Source organism: Myotis nattereri (genome assembly GCF_964212035.1).
Source record: "Myotis nattereri genome assembly, chromosome: 9".
Classification (NCBI taxonomy): Eukaryota; Metazoa; Chordata; class Mammalia; order Chiroptera; family Vespertilionidae; genus Myotis; species Myotis nattereri.
In genome coordinates this window covers 29,524,326-29,535,508 of record NC_138084.1, presented here as the reverse complement: position 1 = coordinate 29,535,508, position 11,183 = coordinate 29,524,326, and the positions used below count along the sequence as shown (strand labels likewise).

Genomic DNA, 11,183 nt, shown 5'->3' with positions numbered 1-11,183 from the left:
GTTGCAGGTTCTTGCTATTCATCTCTTTGAATATTTCTTGCCACTCTCTTCTGGCCTGCATGGTTTCTGTTGAGAAATCAGCTGACAGTTGGATGGGTACTCCCTTGTAGGTAACTGACTGTTTTTCTCTTGCTGCTTTTAAGATCCTCTCTTTATGTTTTGCTCTTGGCATTTTAATTATGATGTGTCTTGGTGTGGTCCTCTTTGGATTCCTTTTGCTTGGGGTTCTCTGCGCTTCCTGGACTTGTAAGTCCATTTCTTTTACCAGGTGGGGGAAGTTTTCTGTCATTATTTCTTCAAAAAGGTTTTCAATATCTTGCTCTCTCTCTCCTTCTGGTACCCCTATAATTCTGATGTTGGTACGCTTGAAGTTGTCCCAGAGGTTCCTTACACTATCTTCATATTTTTTGAATCTCTTTTCTTTTTTCTTTTTCGGTTGGGTATTTTTTGTTTCTTTGTATTTCAAATCTTTGACTTGATTCTTGGGATCCTCTTGTCTGCTGTTGGATCTCTGTAAATTATTCTTTATTTCAGTCAGTGTATGCTTAATTTCTAGTTGGTCCTTTTTCATGTCCTCCATGGTCTCACTATACTCCTTGAGGGATTCATTAAATTTATCGGCGGTTTCCATAAAATTCTTGACAAACCTTATAAACGTGGCCTTGAACTCTATATCCAGTCGTCTGCCCTCCTCCGTTTCTGCCAATTGTGACCTGTTTCTTTGTCTCCGCATTTTGGCTGCTTCCCTGTGTTGATAGAGTGGCCCTGCGTGCCAGGTGTCCTGTAGGGCCCAGTGGCTCAGCCTCCCCAGTTACCTGAGGTGGACACTCTTGGTGCACTCTTGGTGCCTTGGTTGTTGTAGGATCACTGGGAGGAATTGACCTCCAGGCCAATTGGCTGTGGGAAGCAGCTGTGTCTGAAGTGGGAGAATGGTCCCCCTCTGACCACTGGGCACAGTGGCTCCTGGATCTAAGGAGGTGCTAATTCATCCCCTGCCTGAGGCCACACAGCCGGAGCCACGAAGAGGCTCAGCTGTGAAGCAATGCAAGCCGCTGCGGGGCCTTGGGCCTTCTCTTGGAAGTTCCGGGTCTGCTTGGCTGGGCTGCAGTTAGGTACATTCACATGCAAAAGCCTCTGCTGCAGCCTGGGTGGGGCGGGGTCTCAGGGAGTCAAAAGGGCGGAGAAAGAAGCTATGGCTGATTCTCCGCGCCCGGAGTCGCGCGTCTCAGTGTCCCGGTAACGGCTGCAAGCACCTCTGAGGGAAATCCGCCCTCAAGTTCGCCCGCTGCCGCCTGACAGAGCAGCCTCTCCCCGTATGAGTCCTGGGTCCCCAGAGACTTCCCGGAACCGGAGTTCAGAGCAGTCGGGAGCTTGTGATTCAAAAAGACAGCCGCGTCCTCAGGTGCCACCCCCTTTCCGCGCGCGCGAGCCGCCGCTGTACCTCTGCACTCAGCCTCCGCAGCTCCTCTGGCTCTCAGCGTGCTTTTCTTTTCTTCTAGTTGTAGAAATTACACTCAGCCAGCCTTCCTGTTGTTCTGGACGATGTTTGCTCCGTCCTTTGGGATATTTATCAATTGTTGTGGGAGGCGACTATTTCCCGGTGTTTATCTATGCCGCCATCTTAGTTTCTCCGAGTAAATGATTTTGACAATGCCTCAGACCCTGTCTCTAGCCATTGGCCCAGGGTGTCACGTGACCGGAGTAGGACCAATGCGCATCTTCCACAGTTTTTTTTTTTTTTTTTTTTTTTTTTTTTTAAGCTGGAGGTAGCAGAGAAGTTTCTTTTTCACAGGGAGCCTAGGGAAGATCAGGGGAGAATGGTTTATCTCTAGAGATCAGGACTATGAGAGCTATTCCTATCTGCTCGAGGGGGCTCTTTAAAAAAATGCTATGCCCTTCAATATAATATTGAATGTCAACTGTCATTGAAAAAAAACTTTAAAAAATCTTTTAGTCATTTTAAAAATCAGTTTTTTAAAAAATCTTTTTTTTGTTGTTGAAAGTATTACATATGTCCCCTTCCTCCCCCCTATTGGCCCCTTCTAGCCTGTCCCTACCTGCCACCCCCAGGCCTTCACCACCCTATTTTCGGAGCCCACGTGTTGCGCATATATGCATGTATTTTTGTTATTAAATAGTTGTGAGTTCTTTTATGTTCCGGATACAAGTCATTTAGTAAATCTATGTTTACAAAACATACAAAACAAAAAATGCTGTGGCCAATGAAATTTATGTTTCTGAAAAAGCCTGTCTTTAGGTGGGCTGTATGTATACCCAGGGGATAACATGTGAAGTAGCCCCCCAGGGGGCAGAAATCTTGGTCTTAATTTTAAGCCTTGTGCCTGGCTTACGTTGCCTGGTCTATAGGAGTCACTCAACTTGTTTCAGGATTCCTCACTGAGGAATTAATCCTCTGTGGGAGGAGGGGAAGTCAGGAGCCTCCTCTCTAGCCATCTTTCTTTCTTTCTTTTTTAAAAAAATATATTTTATTGATTTTTTACAGAGAGGAAGGGAGAGGGATAGAGAGTTAGAAACATCAATGAGAGAGAAACATCGATCAGATGCTTCCTGCACCCCCCCCCGCCCCCCCACTGGGGATGTGCCCGCAACCAAGGTACATGCCCTTGACCGGAATCGAACCTGGGACCCTTGAGTCTGCAGGCCGATGCTCTATCCACTGAGCCAAACCAGCTAGGGCTAGCCATCTTGCTTTCAATTGTATGTCTCTATTCTAGCAATGAGCAATCCAAAAGCAAAGTAAAAAAAAAATATTGTGTACAATAGCATCAGAAAACATAAAATACTAATTTGGCAAAAGGTGTGCAAGATTTAGGAAATGGAAACTACAAAAAGTTGCTGAGAACAATTTAGGAAGACTGAAATACATAGCTAGATATACCATGCTTATGAATTCAAAGACTCTTTATTCTAAGATGTCTATTATCTCCAATTAATTAATAGAGTCAACACAATCACAGTAAAAATTTTGTTACTATTTAAAAATATATATATATTTTTAAAAATTTTTTTAAAAATATATTTTATTGATTTTTTACAGAGAAGAAGGGAGAGGGATAGAGAGTTAGAAACATATCCCCCACTGGGGATGTGCCCGCAGCCAAGGTACATGCCCTTGACCGGAATTGAACCTGGGACCGTTCAGTCCGCAGGACGACGCTCTATCCACTGAGCCAAACCAGTTAGGGCTATATATATTTATTGATTTCAGAGAGGAAGGGAGAGGGAGAAAGAGATAGAAACATCAATGATGCAAGAGAATCATTGATTGGCTGCCTCCTCCACGCCCCACACTGGGGATTGAGCCCAAAACCCAAGCATGTGCCCTGACCAGGAATTGAACCTTCTGGTTCATAGGTTGATGCTCAACTACTGAGTCATGAGGGCTGAGCTCATCAGGATTTTTAAAAATTTATTTTTAAAGAGAGAGGAGGGGAGAGGGAGAGAGAGAAAAATATCAATTTCAGAGTGAAACATTGATTAGCTGCTTCCTGCATACCCGCCATCCCTGGAGACCGAGCTTGAAACCCAGGCATGTGCCCAGACCGGGAATTGAACTGTGACCTCCTGGTGCACAGGCAACACTCAACCAACTGAGCCACACCTGCCAGGGCTCATCAGGAATTTTATAGCAGTTTGAGAAGTTTATTCTAAAATTTATATACAAATGCAAAAGACTGAGGTAGCTTAAAAAATCCCGAAGAAGAAAAACAAAGTTAGAGCATATACACTGCCTGATTTTAAAACTTAACACGAAACTACAGCTCGTCAACCCTGCTGTTGTAGATGAAAGCAGTCATAGACAATATGTAAACAAACAGGCATGGCTATGTTCCAATGAAACTTTATTTACCAAAGCAGGCAGTTAGTGGGATTTGGCCCACAGGCTGACTTCTGGAATAGACTTACAGAAGAGATCAGAATGTCCAGAAATATTCCCATGCTTATAAGCATAGTTTCTGACACAAGGGCTAAATGATTTAATGGGGGTGGGGAGTAGGAGGGAATGTCTCATCAACAATGTGCCGAACAACTGGATAACTGTATGGGGGAAAAAATAAATCTTGACCCCTACCTCGCACTCTGCACAAAAATGAATTTGAAATGTCTCATACATCTAAAAGTAATTTTACTTTTATATAAAGAGCAAAAATTATAATACTGTTAGAAGCAAACATTGGAGAATACCTTTTTTTTCCTTCGCAGTAGGCAAAGATTTCTTAAAATGCATAAAAACACTAATCATAAAAGAAAAGAAAACTAATAAATTAGATTTCATAAAAACCCAAAACTTCTGCCCATCAAAAAATACTTTAAAAATGAATAAGCAAATCCCAGACTTGGAAAAAAAATATGTGCAACACATAAATCTGACAAAGGAATTTTATATAAAATACATAAAGGACTCCAACAAATCAATGTAAAAATATAGACAACCCAGTAAAAGTGGGTAGCAGACTTGAACAGGCACTTCAAAAAAAAAAAAAAAAAAGAAAAAGATATACAAATGTTCCAAAGTACAAGAAAAGATGTACCTTTTTTCAGGGGAAAGGTTGGTATACTTCACATATAGCTGAAATAGGTATATCATGTTAAAAAGAAGGTTGACTTTGCTTTATTAGCTTTATTTTGAGTTTATTATGTTTTGATAGGGTGTTTATGGGTGCCAAGCGGTAGACTGTGATGGATTTGAAAGTGACAACTTGGCTAGGTTTAACTATGTTTTCCAGAATTCTTTTTCCTTCCATGTATGTTTCCGGTTAGGGTAGGCATGAAGAGACAATTTGCAGAAGGTTTGGTGGTTGGAAATAAAGCAGCAGCCATACTGTTTCTATGCATGGAAGATCAGGGCAAGGGCGCCAGGGTGCTCATGCACGCTCATCGCATTGGTGTGAGGCAGCAGCAGCTGAGTCTGCAGCCATTTCACCTTCCCTTGGAACTGCCTTCAGTGTCTCTGACCCCGGGCCAGGTGTGTGTTCAGTTCCATGGTGAAGGGAGCCAATTTCTCCTGCAGAACGCTCACATCATCAAAATGCAGGCACTGGGAGAGACTGACGTGAATGCTGATCGGCTATCATGGGTTTTTGCTCAGGCTCCTGGGTTCTAGTTTGCCCTGCATACTTCAAGTTCTAGAATCAGACAGACAATAGCCTTATAGAGACAGTTTAACCATATACATGTGTATGTATATATTATCTATATACTATATATCACTATATACACAATGTATATACCTGCTTTGAATAATTATAAAGGCAGCATTTATTAAAATACATTTCATTTTCAAATTTGAGTTTTCAGTTGTTAAAGTGTGTATACATTTTTGGGGACACCCTGTTTATATTTTACTCTATCAATAATAATAAAAGTGTAATATGCTAATTAGACCAGACAGCCTAACGACCTTCTGGATGTCATTCCAGATGTCCTTCCGGACAAAGGTGGGGTGGCAGGGGCCAAGGCAGAGGTAGTTAGGGGCGATCTGGCAGGCAGGTGAGTGGTAAGGGGCAATCAGGCAGGCAGGCAGACTGGTTAGGGGTGATCAGGCAGGCAGGCAGGCAGAGTGGTTAGGGTTGATCAGGCAGGTAGGCAGACGAGCAGTTAGGACAGCCATGGGCAAACTACGGCCCACGGGCCGGATCCGGCCCGTTTGAAATGAATAAAACTATTGAAAAAAAAGACCGTACCCTTTTATGTAATGATGTTTACTTTGAATTTATATTAGTTCACACAAACACTCCATCCATGCTTTTGTTCCGGCCCTCCTGTCCAGTTTAAGAACCCATTGTGGCCCTCGAGTCAAAAAGTTTGCCCACCCCTGAGTTAGGAGCAAGTGGTCCCGGATTGCGAGAGGGTGCAGGCTGGGCCGAGGGACTGAGGCTCCCCCCCCCAACCCCCCATGCACGAATTTCGTGCACTGGGCCTCTAGTTAATATATAAAGCTCTGTAATAAGTACTCCTTCTCTGACGGAACCCTGCTTGGTAGAGAATCACTGTGTGAAACTGCTCCCTGAAATGTCCCTGGTTTCCTGAGGAAGGCTTCTGCTACTTTTCTTCACCTCCGTGATGTCCTCCAAAGCCCTCTGCAGGACCAACTTGAGGGTCTGCCGCAGCTGCCTCTGCTGCCTGAAGGAGCCGACAAAAAAGTAAATGATGGGGTTGGCGCTGCTGTTAAGACTAGACAGGATGAGCCAAGTCCTTCTAAGAAAATAGGAAAACGTTTTACTGCAACGTGTCTGAGTCCAGTAACACAGAAACCACTTGAAGCCGTAGGGTAGGCCGAAGACGAGGAAGACCAGCACTGTGAGCAGGATGGCCACGTAGAGCCTGGTCAGGGGCACCCGCTGGGAGCCACACAGTCTGGTCAGCAGGGCCAGGCTGGACCCAGAGAGAAGCGCAAACAACAAAATCAGCCACGCCGCAGCGATGAAATCAAACGCCTGGCACCAAGTTTGGTCACGTTTCCTCAGCAGGAAGCCACAGTAGTTCCCTTCCAGGATGCTCAGCAGCAGGGACAGGGACCACAGCAGGGCACACGTGACGGCGGACAGGTGTCTGGGGCGGCGGGAGCGGTACCAGATGGGCCACAGGACAGACAGGCAGCGCTCCGTGCTGATGGCGCTGAGAAAGCTCAGGCCTGAGATGTAGGCAAAGTTTGACACAGTCATGAAAATGTAGGGGATGGAAATGCACCTGGAATGGAAGTTACTGATGAATGTCCACAGGGAATATATAATCCGGCAGCAGAGGAAGAGGAAGTCAGCCCCCGCCAGGTTGAGGATGTAGACGGAAAAGGCGTTCCTGCGCATGCGGAAGCCCAGCAGCCAGAGCACCACCAAGTTCCCTGCCAGCCCCACCAGGGCCACGGTGAAGACCAGCACAGCTGGGGTCAGGGTGGCTTTGTTACATTTAGAAAGAGCCTGGTCACTTCCATTGGTTGGTGTGAGCTCGGTCCCCCAGGCTGTGACAGTCATATTTGTGCTCTCAAGCCCTGCAGTGGTGACCCTGGAAGAAAACAAGAGTTGGGCACTGGTACGATCAATGATTCTCAGAGCCATCATGCTGTGGGCTATTGCTATCCCGTGTTACAGAGCTGGGAAAGGAGGGTCCAGAGGTTAAGATACTTATGGAAGGCCCAGCCTTGGAGTCCTGCACCTGGATTCAAACCCAGTTCTCTCTCTGACTCTAGAGTCTGGGCTTGCTCTACTGCATTACACAAACCTGCTACTGACATGGGGATATTCTGTAGTCCCACCATGCCCCCCCATCACAGCTCCCACTCACTGTCCGGAGGCAATGTCATGTTCCCAGAATGTTCTGAAGAAGGAGATCAATGTCTGGAATAGAATCTGAGAGACCAGGAGAGGGCTCTGGACCCAAGTATTAGTTCTGTCCTGAGCTGGAGTTTCCCCCTCAGCTGCACAAAGTCAGGAAGAGCAGAGATGACCACAGTCCACCCTCATGACTAACGAGCCCATCCACCAAGGAGAAAGACCATGCTTTAGGGACATGAAGGGAATGTGATCTCTTGCTAGGGCAGGTGTGAGGGTGGCTGCGTGAACTGGGCTCAAAGTGGCTCAGTATGTCAGCTCATCAACATCATCTCATCTCCTGATGACTAAAGGACAATAGCTGATGTCTGCAGACCTCCAGGGCTGCAAGTAACTGCATTCTGTACCCAGCCTCACCCTGGTCCTTTCCCCTTTATAATCCTGTCCCCTGCACCTTGCTGTAAGACAGGATTTGAATACTTGTAAGCACCCTGCCTTCTTGGTTGGCTAGCCTTCTCAATATACACCTTATATAATTCAACCCTGCTTTTGTTATTGGACAGTGACAGGCAGCCTGAGCCCACCCAGGGGTTTTCCTGGTAACGGTATCTCATCAGTGAGATCCTGTCCTGATTTCTGGTTAAATGGAGCTACCAGGAGACTGGAGGGCAGGGAAAAAGAGATTTGGCCTTTTCATCTCCTGGCTCTCTCCCTCTGGGCAGTGTGTTGGCCCAGGTCTGTTCCTCCTCCTGGCTCGTGGTCCTTCCTATTGCTGCTGCTATGATTACGGCTCTGCTCTATCTGTGCACTTGCTCTTTCCTGGATCCCTTTAAGCTTCAGGGTGGAAACAGTGCCCCTCTATTGCTTACCTAAGGGTGCTTCACCATGCATTGTCACCTTCCTTTAAACCCGCTCAATAGTCCCTCATGAAGCACTCGCCATTTACCCCAGTTTGGGCTGTTTACTCCTGGTACTCTGCCATATCCACAAGAGAAGAGGGAAAAAAAGGAAAAAGTGAAATCTGGGTTAACAACAGTTCCAACTTGGGAAGCAATGCTCACATTTTACTTTGCTCCCTAAATTAATATTTGAGGCAGAGTTCTCTCCATGACACCAGATTTGAATGGTTGGAATGAAGGGGAGCCTATGGGGAGATGGATCAGAAGAGAGAAAGGTTCTGGTTGACCCATTTGCATCTCCAACAGTCAGAGTTGTTGCACCCAAAGACACTAGAGGAGAGCTTCATGTCTCCTGCTTTTCCCTGAAGGAGGCACCAGGGCCCCTGCATGTGGTGCCTGGGAACCATGGGGATGGGAACTTAGAGCAAAAACCATAACTGGCTTTGGACATAAGTCAGTTCTGGGTGTATATTCTTACCTTTCTTCCATTCTTCTGGCGTGAGGTGGAGAGCTGACCTGTGCTGAAGGAGAGAGTCTTTCTGGGATTGAGTGATGCCAGAGACACGTCTCTGTCCTCTAAATCAGGAGATGTATGAGGGAGCTGGATTAAAAGCTGGTGACTAAGCAAGGTTTATCAAGATATTGGACAGACCTTGCAATTTCCTTTGCAAGGACTGTGGGCAAGTCAGAGACCAGAGCTGTTTGAGCATGATTAGTTACTGAGATGTTTCTTATCATTTGCCCCATGTCTACTCACATGTCAGCCACTTCCATCCTACCCCATCCGGTCATCCTCCTGGTAGTCACTGTTGTGGAACCTATAGTTGAAGACTGAGCCTGGGGAGCACTGTCAAACAATGTGAGTTTGCATTGTGAGGCTTTAAAACTAAAGAATAAAGTATATCGTAGAGTGATTGGAAGTCCTCCATGGCCAAAACCCACTTTTTGTGTGTTTTTTTTTAAATTATCACAGCAATATGCATTCTTGTGTATAATTTCCCTCCAAACGATAGAGAGGTATATACAAGGTAACAGGCTCCCTGAATCCTATTCTTCGAAGTTCAACCTATTCTTACTTCCTTTATTATTAGCTCTGAACCATAAACTTAAAGTTATTTTTTAAAATTTATGAACATGAAGAAGTAGATCAATTGGCATCCCTTTGAAACGTAAGGAGTTCAGCACACATAACATTCTTCTTCCCTCTTCCACTTTATCTAATTTTAAAATATATTTTCATTTGGTGTAAATATTAAAAATTTAACTCTTATCTCTTATGTTTTCCTTTCATGTGCCTATGCTACAGTCAAATTAAGTTACTTGTGAACTCTTTTAAAATCCTCATCTGAAGATATGCTTATTGATTTTTTTAGAGAGATGAAGGGAGACAGAGAAACATCGATGTGAGAAACATCAATTGGTTGCCTGTTGGACACACCCCACTGGGGATCAAACCCTCAACCTAGGTTGAGGCCTGACCTAGAATCGAACCCAAGACCTTTCGGTGTATGGGACAATGCTCCAACTAACTGAGCCACACTGGCCAGGGTGAATTACTTGTTATTTTTTTTAAATGTCATTTGGATTAGAAACTATTTCAAATACTCAGAAAAGTTCTTCAATGGGTTCATTCAGCAAATCTATAATAATAAAAGCATAATATGCTAATTAGACTGGATGTCCTTCCGGATGACCTTCTGGTTGAAGCTGGGGCTTTGAGGGAAGCCCAGGTCCGAGTGCTGGAAGGGAAGCTGGTGCTGGCAGCTGGGAGAAGGAAGGCCTACTCTTGCACGAATTTTGTGCTTCAGGCCTCTAGTATTTAATAAAGATCTTATTATGTTACAGAAGAGCAAAGAAATACCAAGCATGCTTCCTAGAGAAAGGGAGGGACCCCGTTTATTAACACTAGTGGACTCCGGGAATAATTTCCAAATCAGTGTGAAGAAACACACAGAAGCTTCCCTTTTTATAACCTTCTGGGGTCTTTGTCTTGCAGATATGGTTCCACCCCCTCTCATGGGCTTACAGGAAGACCCCAGGTGTTGATGATCTGTCCTGGGGCCAGCGATAATGACCTTCCCTCCCCACCCCAGGGCAGTGCATTGCTCACAGTTTTTATGGCCTGACACGCCTTGCAAGACCAGTTGTGGGCTTGATCCTCTGTGTGGGGCATGCAGGAGGCAGCCAATCAATGATTCTCTCTCCTCATTGATGTTTCTCTCTCTCTTCATCTCTGAAATCAATAAAAATATATTAAAAAGTAAAATAAATAAAGTTGAAAACATACTTTGCATCTGATATTAGGATAAATTCATATATAATCCAAATACTTAAAAATAAATAATGAAACTATATTAGTACCTTGAGAAACCATAAGAAAGTTTTTTTCTTTTCCTCTCAATGTTTGGAAAGACTTTCAAAGTGTAGCACAAAATTCAGAAGGCATTAAAGAAAAGATTAATAAGGATGAGAACATATAGAATTTTTTTGGTATGGCACGAACCATCACAATCAAAAATGAGTTGGGAAGATATTGGTAACTCATATAAAAGAAAAATTACTAATTCCCCTATTTGTAAAAGTTCCTGTAAAATGATAATTCAAAATCTAACAAGCCAATAAGAAAATGATTATAGGTCATAAATTCACAACTTCTCAAAATAAAAATGGCTCTTAAACATATGGAGAAAAACCAAAGTAATAATAACAGAGATGAAAATTAAAATTACATAGAGTTATATTTTACTCATGGTAATATAAAAGACCAAAACTTTTGGCAGTTATTGGTGACTAGATCAGCAGGGGAGGGCAGTTGGGGGCCATAACGCTGGCAGGGGAGGGCTGTTGGGGGCCACCAGGCTGGCAGGGGAGGGCAGTTGTGGGTGATTGGGCTGGCAGGGGAGCAGTTAGGGTGTGATCAGGCTAGGAGGGGAGGGCAGTTGGGGGTGATTGGGCTGGCAGGGGAGCAGTTAGGGCATGATCAGGCAGGCAGGCA

At 44.6% G+C, this 11,183-nt stretch overlaps 1 protein-coding gene across 1 annotated transcript; it reads right to left on the bottom strand.

Annotated features, from left to right (window-relative positions):
• Positions 1 to 6,008: 6,008 nt before the first annotated feature.
• On the bottom strand, positions 6,009 to 7,019 carry LOC308524476 (mas-related G-protein coupled receptor member X2-like; the record flags this gene model as incomplete). Its single annotated transcript, XM_081098939.1, has 1 exon — positions 6,009 to 7,019. The coding sequence occupies exon 1, from the start codon at positions 6,990 to 6,992 to the stop codon at positions 6,009 to 6,011; it is 984 nt and encodes a 327-aa protein (XP_080955065.1). The 5' UTR covers positions 6,993 to 7,019.
• Positions 7,020 to 11,183: the final 4,164 nt, after the last annotated feature.